This window comes from Barbus barbus, assembly GCF_936440315.1.
Source record: "Barbus barbus genome assembly, chromosome: 7".
Classification (NCBI taxonomy): Eukaryota; Metazoa; Chordata; class Actinopteri; order Cypriniformes; family Cyprinidae; genus Barbus; species Barbus barbus.
Genome location: NC_136735.1, coordinates 20,274,873 through 20,290,194, shown reverse-complemented (window position 1 = coordinate 20,290,194; position 15,322 = coordinate 20,274,873). Strand labels below are relative to the sequence as shown.

At 36.2% G+C, this 15,322-nt stretch overlaps 1 protein-coding gene across 2 annotated transcripts; it reads right to left on the bottom strand.

Moving 5' to 3' along the window:
* Positions 1-432: 432 nt before the first annotated feature.
* Positions 433-14,949, bottom strand: LOC306872825 (serine/threonine-protein kinase SIK2-like). Of its 2 annotated transcripts, XM_079421686.1 has the most exons (13): positions 14,899-14,949; positions 12,329-12,484; positions 11,981-12,097; positions 11,284-11,347; positions 11,015-11,176; positions 10,556-10,680; positions 10,309-10,432; positions 9,281-9,495; positions 8,312-8,675; positions 6,381-6,641; positions 6,094-6,301; positions 1,314-1,557; positions 433-863 (listed from the first exon to the last, which is right to left on the bottom strand). In XM_079421686.1, the coding sequence occupies exons 1-13, from the start codon at positions 14,899-14,901 to the stop codon at positions 825-827; spliced, it is 2,082 nt and encodes a 693-aa protein (XP_079277812.1). In that variant the 5' UTR covers positions 14,902-14,949; the 3' UTR covers positions 433-824. The 2 variants fall into 2 exon arrangements, with proteins under 2 accessions (XP_079277812.1, XP_079277811.1); XM_079421685.1 differs by lacking the exon at positions 433-863 and having other exon boundaries at positions 933-1,557; positions 14,899-14,941.
* Positions 14,950-15,322: the final 373 nt, after the last annotated feature.

The window sequence follows — 15,322 nt, the reverse complement described above, 5'->3', positions numbered from 1 at the left end:
TGACACACAGGAAATGGATCAGGATGATTGGCTGGAGGTCTTATTTCTTAATCAAGCCTCGGCATTCCTCTCTAGTCAGATGATTAATCGCAAACAGTCATCGCTCAGATTTTTGACCATCCTGGTGATATAGGTAATCATTATTTAAAAGTATAATCCTTTATTGTATAGGATCAGTTGGAGAACTAAATGCTCCTAGAAAGGTTGGAGAGCTTGGTTAAAACTCGATCTGTTTGAAGATTTCTGATCCAAGGGAGATTACATCACCTGTTAAGACCTTGGCCTTCTCCCTTGCCTGTGTTATGACCTCTTTTCTAGATTTCTCTTGTCATTGACTCTTTCCTGTCTTGGTTTTAGCCCTGTTCTACTCATTACTGACTCCTCGGGGGTCTACTAAAAAGTAATTAAAAAAATAAATAAAGTTGTGCCATTAACCATTAAGAAAACCTTGTTTGTTGTACTTTGTTGTAAGTCATAACATACATCATACACAGAAAACAAAAGTAACCTAAAAATGGTAACATATCGCTGCATCAGCCTAAATACATTATTTATAGTAGCAAAACTAATTTATTAGTTAAATCATGTACAAATATCTCTTAAAAGTAACTTTTTGCTTGGTATAATTAAGCCGCATTGGTATTAACAATGAACCTACCCCTAAACCCAACCTTAACCTTAGTTACCTTATATTACTCATTACTTTTATATTTAAGTACATTGTAAGAATAAAAAAAAAAGTTCAAGCAAAAGGTGACTAAATGAACATTTGATCTAAGCATGAATTAGTATTCTACTATTTTAAATAAAAATAATTGATATATTTATAACTGGAAGAACTGAAATCTTAGTAGGAATAACAACTTAAGTAATCTTCTATGACAAATAATGTTACTGATAAATTATTATACAAAAACAACATCTACACGAGTCATAGTAAACTGTTTAATTGATGTATAATAATATATTTATATACACCACTTGATGGAGAATATCTAGGCCTAAATAACTGCAACCATGACAAAAAAGACCAAGCAATATGATGTCTCTATAAAACTATTCGCGTCTATACAAACACACATCTAGCTAAACCAGATCTAGAGAGCATTTTTATCAGTCAGTTTCAGTCACTCACTCTTAAACTCTCAAGCACTACTAAGTGCACACTACACAAATATTAAACTGTTTATTATTAACAGTGGATCAAATCTCTGTCACTTAATTGAGGGTAATACAGTGTCAATGTGAAGCCCAGCCTGAGGCAGAGACTGAGATTGTGGACTAATCTGCAGTTGAGATTCAAGAAGCTGTGCGGCTGATGCCACAATGGAGGAAGAACAGGGGAGAGAAGATGGAGAGTCCTGAAGAGCTGACTGTGGTGGGAGCCGAGGATTCTGGGAGAAGAATGAGTGACTGATGGAATTCCTCTCTTGCTGACCTGGACTAGAGAAGCTCTGTGATTCCAGACCTGCAGACCTCTTCACATGATCAGGGGAATAACCAGGCTGCACTGAGAGAAACGGCTGCTGCCTTTGATGGCATGAGAAGGGAACCAACCTACAAAAAAAACAAAAAACTATAACTATATGAAAATATGATATAGTTTATATTTATTAAAATCAGTTATCTGAACAGAAGGCATTAAATACAGTTAACGTTTAATATCTGTACATAAACCTACTGATCTTGATAAATATTACTTTATTGTTTTCAATTTATTTTTTTACTTTTCATAATTTTATTCAAAATTTATTTAAATGTTGTATGTACAGGTCCTTCTCAAAAAATTAGCATATTGTGATAAAGTTCATTATTTTCTGTAATGTACTGATAAACATTAGACTTTCATATATTTTAGATTCATTACAACACAACTGAAGTAGTTCAAGCCTTTTATTGTTTTAATATTGATGATTTTGGCATACAGCTCATGAAAACCGATGAGAACTCTCAAAAAATTAGCATATCATGAAAAGGTTCTCTAAACGAGCTATTAACCTAATCATCTGAATCAACTAATTAACTCTAAACACCTGCAAAAGATTCCTGAGGCTTTTAAAAACTCCCAGCCTGGTTCATTACTCAAAACCGCAATCATGGGTAAGACTGCCGACCTGACTGCTGTCCAGAAGGCCATCATTGACACCCTCAAGCAAGAGGGTAAGACACAGAAAGAAATTTCTGAATGAATAGGCTGTTCCCAGAGTGCTGTATCAAGGCACCTCAGTGGGAAGTCTGTGGGAAGGAAAAAGTGTGGCAGAAAACGCAGCACAACGAGAAGAGGTGACCGGACCCTGAGGAAGATTGTGGAGAAGGACCGATTCCAGACCTTGGGGGACCTGCGGAAGCAGTGGAAAACATCCAGAGCCACCGTGTACAGGCGTGTGCAGGAAATGGGCTACAGGTGCCGCATTCCCCAGGTCAAGCCACTTTTGAACCAGAAACAGCGGCAGAAGCGCCTGACCTGGGCTACAGAGAAGCAGCACTGGACTGTTGCTCAGTGGTCCAAAGTACTTTTTTCGGATGAAAGCAAATTTTGCATGTCATTCGGAAATCAAGGTGCCAGAGTCTGGAGGAAGACTGGGGAGAGGGAAATGCCAAAATGCCTGAAGTCCAGTGTCAAGTACCCACAGTCAGTGATGGTCTGGGGTGCCATGTCAGCTGCTGGTGTTGGTCCACTGTGTTTTATCAAGGGCAGGGTCAATGCAGCTAGCTATCAGGAGATTTTGGAGCACTTCATGCTTCCATCTGCTGAAAAGCTTTATGGAGATGAAGATTTCATTTTTCAGCACGACCTGGCACCTGCTCACAGTGCCAAAACCACTGGTAAATGGTTTACTGACCATGGTATTACTGTGCTCAATTGGCCTGCCAACTCTCCTGACCTGAACCCCATAGAGAATCTGTGGGATATTGTGAAGAGAAAGTTGAGAGGCGCAAGACCCAACACTCTGGATGAGCTTAAGGCCGCTATCGAAGCATCCTGGGCCTCCATAACACCTCAGCAGTGTCACAGGCTGATTGCCTCCATGCCACGCCGCATTGAAGCAGTCATTTCTGCAAAAGGATTCCCGACCAAGTATTGAGTGCATAACTGAACATAATTATTTGAAGGTTGACTTTTTTTGTATTAAAAACACTTTTCTTTTATTGGTCGGATGAAATATGCTAATTTTTTGAGATAGGAATTTTGGGTTTTCATGAGCTGTATGCCAAAATCATCAATATTAAAACAATAAAAGGCTTGAACTACTTCAGTTGTGTTGTAATGAATCTAAAATATATGAAAGTCTAATGTTTATCAGTACATTACAGAAAATAATGAACTTTATCACAATATATGCTAATTTTTTGAGAAGGACCTGTATATACCCTGAGCTCCTTCCTTGTGGATTTGTGCACACTTGGTGAATAAAGCTCATACTGATTCTGATTCTTTTACAAAGGTGTGTTTGAATTAAGAAACTGATGTTTCTTTCGGGCTGTAGATCTGCTGAATGTAACATATTGCCTTTATCCTTTACTCTGCTTGCTTCTTGTAGTTTTGCTTATAACTTGAGTCCCTAATCATGCCGATCATAGCAACATGCTGTTGAAAGTGTGTTGGATGTGTATTATGATATTATTATTTATGGCTAAGAGAGTAATAAAGAGACATTCCTAATAAACATTCGCTAGACAAGTGCTGGTGGTGTAGAAGATTTTCATTCATCTTGAATTAATTTAATGCATAGAATTATGCCTATTTGTATTCTACTATTCTAATATTATCTAGTCTGACTGTGTGAAGCAACTGTGTGTCAAGGGCTGCAGTGAGCCTAGAATAGAGTGAACGATTTGGGGCTTGAGGGACACTCATATACAGTGGTGTGAAAAAGTGTTGGCCCCCTTCCTGATTTTTTATTTTGTTGCATGTTTGTCACACTTTAATGTTTCAGATCATCAAACAAATTTAAATATTAATCAAAGATAACACAAGTAAACATAACATGCAGTTTTTAAATGAAGGGGTTTTTTTATGAAGGGAAAACAAAATCCAAACCCACATGGCCCTGTGTGAAAAAGTGTTTGCCCCCCACCCCTGTTACAACATAACTGTGGTTTATCACACCTGAGTTCAGTTTCTCTAGCCACACCCAGGCCTGATTACTGCCACACCTGTTCGCAATCAAGAAATCACTTAAATAGGACCTGCCTGACAAAGTGAAGTAGACCAAAAGACCCTCAAAAGCTACACACCATGTTTAGATCCAAAGAAATTCAGGAACAAATGAGAAAGAAAGAAAGTAATTGAGATCTATCAGTCTGGAAAAGGTTATAAAGCCATTTCTAAAGCTTTGGTAGTCCAGCGAACCACAGTGAGAGCCATTATCCACAAATGGCAAAAACATGGAACAGTGGTGAACCTTCCCAGGAGTGGCCAGCCGACCAAACGTACCCCAAGAGCGCAGCGACGACTCATCCAAGAGGTCACAAAAGACCCCACAACAACATCTAAAGAACTGCAGGCCTCACTTGCCTCAGTTAAGGTCAGTGTTCATGACTCCACCATAAGAAAGAGACTGGGCAAAAATGGCCTCCAGAGTTCCAAGACAAAAACCGCTGCTGAGCAAAAAGAACATAAAGGCTCGTCTCAGTTTTGCCAGAAAACATCTTGATGATCCCCAAGACTTTTGAGAAAATACTCTGTGGACTGATGAGACAAAAGTTGAAATTTTTGGAAGGTGTGTGTCCTGTAACAACTGGCGTAAAAGTAACACAGCATTTCAGAAAAAGAACATCATACCAACAGTAAAATATGGTGGTGGTAGTGTGATGGTCTGGGGCTGTTTTGCTGCTTCAGGACCTGGAAGACTTGCTGTGATAAATGGAACCATGAATTCAGCTGTCTACCAAAAAATCCTGAAGGACAATGTCCGGCCATCTGTTTGTGACCTCAAGCTGAAGCGATCTTGGGATCTGCAGCAGGACAATGATCCAAAACACACCAGCAAATCCACCTCTGAATGGCTGAAGAAAAACAAAATGAAGACTTTGGAGTGGCCTAGTCAAAGTCCTGACCTGAATCCTAGTGAGATGCTGTGGCATGACCTTAAAAAGGCGGTTCATGCTCGAAAACCCTCCAATGTGGCTGAATTACAACAATTCTGCCAAGATGAGTGGGCCAGAATTCCTCCACAGCGCTGTAACAGACTCATTGCAAGTTATCGCAAACGCTTGATTGCAGTTGTTGCTGCTAAGGGTGGCCCAACCAGTTATTAGGTTTAGGGGGCAAGCACTTTTTCACACAGGGCCATGTGGGTTTGGATTTAGTTTTCCCTTCATAAAAAACTTCATTCAAAAACTGCATGTTGTGTTTACTTGTGTTATCTTTGATTAATATTTAAATTTGTTTGATGATCTGAAACATTAAAGTGTGACAAACATGCAAAAAAATTCAAAATCAGGAAGGGGGCCAACAATTTTTCACACCACTGTATGGAAAGAATCTGTTCAGGACCTAGAAGTGCATACATGACAGCTATTTATCATCCTTCAAGAACTCTTATATGGTAAAAGATACTTGTACAAAAATACAACGGTGCATATATGGAATGCTGTGAAAACTTCAGGATGTATATGTGAGTTTGAGACAAGACTCTGGAGTGGTGTTCGAACATTACTCTGCCTTTTGTTAACTTGTTAATAAAGGTCTATCTGACTTCAAAACCTCTTCAGAGCAATTCATTTTGAACAAGAAACAATTCTACAACAGCGGGAAGTCTAAAACTGATTCTGAAGGAATCCCCCAAACCAGTTACTTGATCCAAATAATTTTTTGAGCATAAATAATGAATACATAATTCCCTTTTGGGCTAATTTGCTACATATTATTAAAAGTGCACTTAAGTTTGTTAAGAAACAGTCATGAAAGTCTCTCTTTACATACACTTAAATGGCCTTTTATTTAATTAATATTACATTATATGCAATGAGTTTTTGAAAATGTACTTCTAATATTTGTAATACACTACAAGTCCACAGAAAATACAATTATGTACGATTCTTAACTTCTTCACAAGGTTAAATCATTATTCACTGAATTATTTTTACCTTTCATTTCTTAAAGAACTCTTCAAGACGCCATTGTGGTGCACCACTGGGAAGCATGGAGGGTTTGTCAAAACCATCGATGTACTACCGCTTTGTGGATTGTTATCTAGGATGCACGTGCGATGCACAGGCTCCTTAAATTCATTCCAACTCAACTGGCCCTTAATATGGACATTCTTTCTCAAATGAGTTGGAAAAGGCTTCACATCTGAAAAAAGAGGCAAAGTTGTTTAATCAATTAGAACTGTTACAGTGATAGAATTTGCACTGTGAGCTGTTTCCCTGACCTTGTATAAGTGAGGTATCTGAGGATCTCCTTCCCTCCTGAAAGCTGGGTAGAGGAAGATAACTCTGTTGCCCAAAAGTGGATGAACGAGTGCCAGGATTTCCTAGTGAATATGGATGTAATCCCTGAGTCATGCGGCCACTGGTGTCAGTGCTAATCTCTAATGGGTTGGAGACAGTGGTGAAAGAACTAGTAGAAACATAAGGAGAGGACCGGAGGCAGCAGTCTGAGGTGGAGCCATCAACATGATCTATGACAATACCTGAAGCAAGAAACAGAGAACATTAAAATAATAGTTCACCCAAAATGAATATTTGATTAAATTCACACAGACCATTCCATCAATCAGCTTGTTGTTTTGAAGTAAAAAGCTGCATGTTTGTAAGAAACAAATCCATCATTAAGATGCTTTTAGCTTCAAACGATTGCTTCCGGCTAAAATACGAGTCCATAATCCATGAGAACAATTCTTCCAGTGAAAGTCCATCCCCTGTTGTCCCAAAACAGTTTGTTTAGAACTGTTTAGGCCTCTTTTGTCTTGTAAATGGTCTTTGATATGTGCATATTTTTCTCCTGATTCAGATGAGATGACTTTTTCACTGGAGAAAGTAATATTATGAAAAGAGGACTTAAAAAAAATTAAAAAGTCTTAATTATGGATTTGTTTCTTACAAATACGCAGCTTCTCACTTCACAAGGCATTAATTGTTGGACTGAAGTTCATTGTGGATTATTGTGATGTTTTTATCAGCTGTTTGTATTCTTATTCTGACGGCACCTATTCCTGGTGAGTGTTGTAATGGTAAATTTCTACAATCTGCATCATTTTATTATCAATGTAATTTATGGGATGCAATAATTAATATGAATAATTATACTATTTAATAATTAATGCAATAATTAATAATAAAATCAATAGAAACATTCCAAATAGAAAAGTTAAATTAGCCTTCATATCTGACAAAAGTTATACTTTATCACGATACTTTATAATGAATGGAATTTGCAGTGAAGACTAATCTAGAGCATGGGTCTCAGACTCAAGCTACCTCGGGGCCACTATGCAGGTGGTAGAAGAATTTTGATAACTTTTAATTTGAACTTTAAAGTTTCTGGCACTGTTAAACAGTTATTTGTGTACAGAGCTCTTCAGAGTTGAGTGACTCATCTCATCCTCATATCTAGCACATTACTCTGCATTAATAGTCTAGTAATGACATTTGAGATTGTATTGTGTGGAACCTGCAGTTTATTAAAGGCAGATAGCAGTCCAATCGAGCGACTACAACCAGTCAATTTATTTAAATATACAGTATAAGGACTAAAACAGCTAAATTAAGTGATTAGCACTGTGCACTGCATTAACTATTTAAAACCTTTCGCATTGATTTTGATAAAGAGGTAATGGTATATATTTTATATCACATTTGTTCAATGTGCTCTGACAAAATGGTAACCTAAAAATGAGAACATTTAAATTAACTGGTTTTGTTCAAGTCAAAATTCTTATAGAATCTCGCTGAACCTAAATACATTAATTTATACCATGAAAACTACTTTATGTACTTTATGTAACTACACATAGAAGGAGCTCTTTGGTAGTGGAAGTGGCAGGTTGCCTTTTTTTTTTTTTGTTAGGGGCTGTAAGAATGGTAACATTTAAATGAACTGGTTTTATTGAATTAAAAAATATCAGTAATCATTGAACCTAAATACATTCATTCATACCTCCAAAACTATATTTATGGGTTAAATCAGGTAAAAAAATATCTTTAAGGTAACCATTGCAGGTTACCATGTTTTGCAGTATGCAGTAAATTAAAATCTAAACAAATATATATTGTGATGGAGGTCTTTGAGTGTCTGCAATACTTCAGGTGTATATACTAATCATAATGAATGTAATTTCTTTAGAGATTCCTTCAAACTTACTTGGCAAGCAGGAACATTTCTGGGATGCAGAGGCATCTGGGGAAGTGTGTCTCTGTGATTTTCTGGACTCCACAGAAGGACTGTCCAGGGTTTGATCCTCTTTCTCCTCCTTTTTCAAATGCCCCACCTGTGACTCTTTATATGCTGTAGTCTCCTGCTGACAGGTAGCAGAAGCGGAGCATGTGTATTCTAGTGTGCTGAGATCCTCCTCCAGAGGCAGCACTGTCCCCTGAGGAGAGTGGCACGGTTCTTTCAGCCACTCACTTCCCAGTTTGCTTTGCTGCAGTGTTTGATGTTTCATCACTCTTTCTAACAGCAGGCAGTAGATAGCAGAAAAGTGGTTGAAGCTACTGTTCTGAAGAGACTGAATAAAGATGCATGTTTTTAGTCAATAATCAATTTAAAATGCATAAAAACACACTTAGTTAGCATCTCCTCCCCTACTTTGAAAAATGGTAACACGTAAATGAACAGGTTTTGTCAAAAAATATTATTTAACATCTGGTTACCAAGATTTGAGCCAGAAACGTTTCGGAATTAGAAGTTTTAAAGAGGCGTTAAGCAGAATTTTAATTCTAAAAAGGGATATTCCTCAGATCCTTATCAGCATTTGTAAATAAGTCTGGCTGGTCATTTAGACATTTAGTAAATTCTGTCATCATTTATTCACTATAATGTCATTCTAGATCTGTGTGACTTTCCTCTGTGGAACATAAAATATATTTTGGGAAGTGTTTTTTATTTATATAATGAAGTATTTTTTTCATATAATGGAAGTCAATGGCCATGTTTGGTTATCAACATTCATCAAAATACCTTCTCTGTTGTTCCACAGACGAACACAAAGTCATACAGGTTTGGATCAACTTTATGGTGATTAATTGATTTAATCAATTAAAATAAAAAAAAATCATTTTCATTATTAACAGAACTTTTTCTCACACAGAGCTTGATCTCTGGGCTCCTCACCTCTATGGTTCTCTTCCTGTCAATGCCCACTGTCTGCATAATTCTCAGAACTGCTTCATTGTAAGTTTCCTGAGCCTCAAGGCAGGAAGAGGACGATAGGGATTGACATATAGCCGATTGATCAGCCTGCATCCAGCGATGCTGCTTGATTTGTGCCATGCTGAATCTCTTGGCAGGGTCAACAGCCAACATTCTCCGTATGAGGCTTTCACAGTCTGTGGAACGAGGTAAATGGCAAGGGTTAAATAAGACAAGATCACCACATCATGTAATAAGTGTCAGCTAAAGGAATAGTTTACCCAAAAATTAAAAGTCTGTCATCATTTACTCACCCTTATGTTGTTCCAAACCTGTATGAGTTTCTTTCTTCTTTCACTTCCATAGTGTGGAAAAATAGTTTTGTGTTCAACAGAAGAAAGAAACTCGTATAGGTTTGGAACAACATGAAGGTGAGTAAATGATAACAGCATTGAGGTCAGCTTAGTGTTGATTCAGTTTAGTTCAATGACTGTAAAGATCATCAACTATGAAATGAGTTCAAATCAGCTGTAAAGCAGCCCTGTAGAAAACAGTGATGCCATCATTCAGCTCAGTTCAGTTTTCATTCAATAGTGTCTGTACACTCAGTTCAATAACATTGTTGAATATTAAGTGTCCCCAACTAAAAATGCCAGAATGGCAAGATTTTAAATGAATAAAAAACAATAAAAATTAATACACAGTTAATAGCTATCAAATTGCGAATTGTGTGGGACTAAATATCAACCTAAGTACATTAATTTATACCAATATAATGTTTATGGTTAAATCAAGAAGAAATAGCTTTGAACCTGCACCTTAAAGAGCTATTTAACTCATGATTTAACTCATAAAAATAGCTTTCTTGGTATAATGTATTTAGTTTGATTATGATAATAAATAATATTTTTACTTAAATAAAACCAATTAATTTAGATGTTACCATTATTAGATTACCTTTTTTTCAGTTTCACAGTTTCAGGGCCGCTCTCTATATAGGAGGAACATACCTTGTGACATGAAGAATGGCACTCTGAATCGTCCATCAGTGACTCTTCTTCTTAAGGCAGGGAGAGTAGTGCCATCAAAAGGTAGTGTGCCACAAACCAATACGTACAGCAGTACTCCGAGACTCTAAGAGGCAGCAGGGAGACATTTACATTTCAGACACTTCCTTAATGCCAAAAAGGAAATTGATTTATTTATATTAGACTATTAGTGAAAGGTCAGAGAATATACTCAAGCTGAATATCCTACCCAGATATCCAAGGATGGTCCCTCATATTCCTTCCCCTCAAAGACCTCTGGGGCAGCGTAGGGAGGACTCCCACACCAGGTAGATAAAGATTTACCAGGAATATAGAAGTTCCCAAAACCAAAGTCTGAAGAAAAATGGAGAGATACCGTATATTAGCCATGAGATTTATTAACAATGGACACTTTTAGCAAAAACAAGGTTTCTAGCACTTTTCACACCCTAGTTTAATTTGTCTAATAACAATGTTGACAAAAAATTGATCAAAGGAGAAATCTACCACTTTTGTCATATTTTATTATTGTTACAATAATATAAATTATTACTAAAATTTACTTTTATATAACAATGATAAACAATATATATAAAAATGTAACTTTTGTATATGATTTACTTTACTAAAATAATGGTTTAATTAAAAAAGTGATGCAATAAAAATAGAAGTACATGATCTTTCTTACCTGCCAGTTTTATATTCATGTTACTGTCTAGGAGTAAATTTTCTGCTTTCAGGTCTCTGTGTACAATGTGATGCTTGTGACAATATTCTACAGCATCAAGGATTTGCCAGAACTTACAACGAGTTTCTGCCTCACTTAAATGACCAACTGACGTAAGATAATCTTTGAAAGAGAAAGATAATAGCAGTATTAGTTACCAGCATGCGGCAATGGCAGAAAAAGTATACAAAATACAGATTTGTAGGTTAAAAGATTATCTTTAGGCTTACCAAACATCTCTCCATTCTTGGCATACTCTGTCACAAAATACAGCATGTCTTTGGTCTCCATAACCTACAATTTCCAAAAAGTGAAAACAAGAATTCTTCAGATTGGTAATAAGGAGTCCTTTTTGGAGTCGTGGCAGAATAAGTCGTGCACATGCTTGACACAAAGGAGCTGTTTCTCAAGAGAATACAGGTTGGAATCCTGCATCGTCTTCTGATCCCATCTCCTTTCTAATGTCTGCTCTTTTCTGTACTCTTCATTAAAATTCAAAATGCCCATAAAAAGTGACATATTTAACTCAAAATGTATGCATCTAATGAATTTGGAACTCAAATATTAAATGATTGAGAAAGAAGTTGTATTGTGACCTTTCCATTGTGAGGTCATTATTTTCCCTCTTCCACATACTCCTGAGAGACCAGTGTAGGGAGGAAGCAGCAACCATGGGAAAGTCATGGTGCATTAGGATAATGTAAACTCACAGTAAACTGGCGAACTGCTGGCTTAAACTAATTAAGTTAGGTTAAGTATCAAAGGTAAAACAGATAGTGATAATATAAGATATTAAACTCTAATTTCAAATGAACATGGATCAATGAAGGTGTTATTGACCAAGGTCTATCAACACTTTGTGTGCCTGAATATATTATACACGGATAGCAATAAATCATAATGACTGAACAACACAAGCCCACACACCTGGTAGAGCTTGATTATGTGTGGGTGCTTCAAAAGCTTCATGATCTGAACCTCTCGATTAATCTTCTTCAGGTCTGACTCATCCAGTCGAGTTTTATCAATGATTTTTATAGCAACCTGTTAAAGCACAACCAGAGAATAGATTTGTTTATTAAAAGAAGAAGTTAAATTACTTAAATAGGCCTGTGTAATAAAAAGAAGTGAAAATAAAAGGTCATTTAACATGAAATACATGAGCTGTAACTCCTATTACATGTAGCCTATAGCTATAGGCATATTTGTTCTAATTATTGTAAATGTACAATGCAGAGTAAGACTTTATAAAGAAAAACAAAAACCACAACATACCTCTGTTTTGGTGACTTTATGTCTAGCTAGTTTGACTACAGCAAAGTTCCCTTTGCCTAATGTCTTGATGATCTCATAGAAACCTACTTGCAGTGGTCTGCCGGAGTGGTTCACCACTTTTTCCTCTGACAAAATCACCATTGTGACAAAGTAAGCCTAAAACATCAAGATCAGATAAGCCGTTATATCACTGACACTTCAGGTAATATTTCATAAGTGTATAATGCACGCATTGGCTATACTGAAATAAAAGTTGTTTAAATGTCAAATAAAAGTGTGTCATTCACAAAGGGGGGAAAAAATGGAAAAACTAAAATTGGTAACATCTAAACGAAATGGTTCTAAGTAAAAATATGATTTAATATCGCTAAATCATCCAAAATGCAATAATATAGCCTACATACCACCAAAAGTATTTTATATGGGTTAAATCATGTAGAAAAATCTATTTGAAGTAACACCTTCAGATTATCAGTTCTCTGAACCGTTCTGGGGTGCGTTTCCCAAAAGCATCGTTAGCTAACTATGGTCATTAGTTCCACTGAACTCTACTGGTAACAACGGAACTTGCAACCATAGTTGTTTTTGGGAAACGCACCCCTGGCAAGGTTCTTTCAAAGTTACGAACAAACGGTCTTCCGTCAAGTTATCTTTAATAATGATCTCAAAGCGTCAGCACAAAAACGTTAGGCTATATAAGCTTTACATCGTTCATGGAACGTCTTCGTATAAAACCAGCAGTGGTGGAAAGAGTACTCAAAATTTGTACTTAAGTACAAGTACTGTCACAGTGCTGAAATAATACTCAATTACAAGTTAAAGTACTGGTGTCAAAACGGTACTTAAGTAAAAGTACAAATTACTCATCTCAAAAACTACTCAGAGTACTAGTTACTTATTAGCGGCAATGAATTACCAAAAAATATATTAATTTATATCTTCGCTTCTGGGTCCTAATGCTCTGCCAGATGCCCCTAATACTGAAAAATTATAACCCTAACCTTTACCTCAATAACTGAAAACCCAGATGGCCAGACAATGATTCAGCTAAAATATTAGTATCTGAGACACTGTGAGCACGGAGACTGTAGTGTGCACAGCAAATGTAATATTAATTAAATAGTGCTCATAAATGGCTGTTGAGATAGTATTCTCAAATGAAGTGAGTAGAGACATGGACCCGGAAACAGTAGTCCCTACGTCATGACTTAACAAGAGGATTCTCCCCAAGCCTTTAAACTGATGGCAGAGCAAGAACGTCATTCCTGAGCGGAAGCAAATTTTCTTTTTTTTAATATTGTGAATTTTTTTTATTTTTAATATTTTTTCCCCGGTGTATTGACTTGCACAGTTTAATTATTCACCACAAGGTTATGTGCACTAAAAAAGTAAGTAGGGTCATTTTTGATTTCATGACGACTTCATGACTTCAATCATTTTCAATACCACTGGCAAAACTACACTGTATAATTCCATATAGTTATTTTAATATTTCAAATTGTTTTGTCCATCCATTTGTTTTCAAGTCAAACATTATTTCAAGCTTTGAGTGGTTTAATCCAAGTCTTCTAAAAAAGACACGTTCGCTTTATATGATGAACAGATTTTAATAAGGGCTTTTATTTACATAGCCTACATATAAACATTGATTACAAAAATCTCAAACTTAAACATTTGCTCATTTTGTGTATTTGTGTCTTTAAAATAGGGCAACTTTGTTCATTGCAAAAGCTTACAGCAAAGAAGCTGAATTTCAAATTTGATTTCAAACTGAACTAAATTTACAAAAATATATAATTACAGTCAGTAATAAAATTCTACAACAAATGACCTCAATTCAGTTGAGGTACTCGAAATATGACAACAGAGAATTTTTACAGGCAGTGATTTAAGAGCCATATATGTTAGATAAATAGACCATCAGATGGCTTTGATCTGTAATGTCTGTACAATGTAGTGATGCAGTTAGACAGACTAGGATATTTATATGTACAAATCATACAAATATCCCATTCTGAAGCATTTCTAGCATTAACTTACATTGTAAAGAAATTCAAGTTCCATCTTTCATATTGAAAGACTTTCTGGTGCATTTCACTTACAGCCAATACAATTTCCAATAGCATTTTCATCAGTCAGGCGTGGATCTATGCCTGAATGATAACTTTTGACAAAGTTTAATCTAAGAGCAAAGTGAAATAATTTCTACTATAAAAGCAAGGAGAGATCGCGATTGCACACAAGCAATTTCGGAGTGAGAGGATATACATTTGTACAAGTTAGGCCTATTTGAGAGCTCGCATTCAGTTTTTTGCGATTACATTACTGTGTTATCATGTTACAATAAAGCGCTCGCCACACTTAAACGGGAAAGATTAAAATTATGCGGAAAACCTGCAATCCCGCGCGGATATTCACTCTGTGATTGGCAAGAGACGGACTGTCGGAGAGGAGAGAGCGAGTATCGGTGTAGGCTATAAAAGGTAGATATACTGCGGGAAATGAGTAATGGAACCGTGTCAGATATTTCACTATCGGTATCAAAATATAGATATTCATGATAACAATACCATGTAGTTTGTTACGCTGAGCTCCCCTCCTCACTGTCCGATCAGCTCTTCAGATATCAGGGCTTTTATTGGTCTGTTTATGACCCGGTATCCTTATTGGCTACTGAAGTGCCATCAAAGGTTTGAATATCATTTCAAATTGGGCGTACTCCGTAATGAAATATGATTTAAATGTAACGAAGAAAATTTTGTTGATTAATTTGTACTTAAGTACAAGTAAAAGTACAGCTTTAAAAATATACTCAAAAAAGTACAAGTGCCCGAAAATACTACTTACAGTAAGTTGAGCAGATGTAATTCGTTACCAAAATAACTAAAAATATAATAAAATACCTAACTACATAATACTATTATTGTTAGAAATTGCAAAAACATAAATTTTTCATTTTTTTTTTTTTATTAAATCAACAATTAAACAATAAAT

Bases quoted from the DNA above. Each gene is read 5' to 3' on its own strand.
- LOC306872825 (XM_079421685.1), bottom strand. The intron at 11,348-11,980 runs GTGTGTGGGCTT...TGGAAATTGTAG, and splicing joins ACATAATCAAGCTCTACCAG to GTTATGGAGACCAAAGACAT. The intron at 1,558-6,093 runs GTAAAAATAATT...TTTTTTTTGTAG, and splicing joins AGTTCTTTAAGAAATGAAAG to GTTGGTTCCCTTCTCATGCC.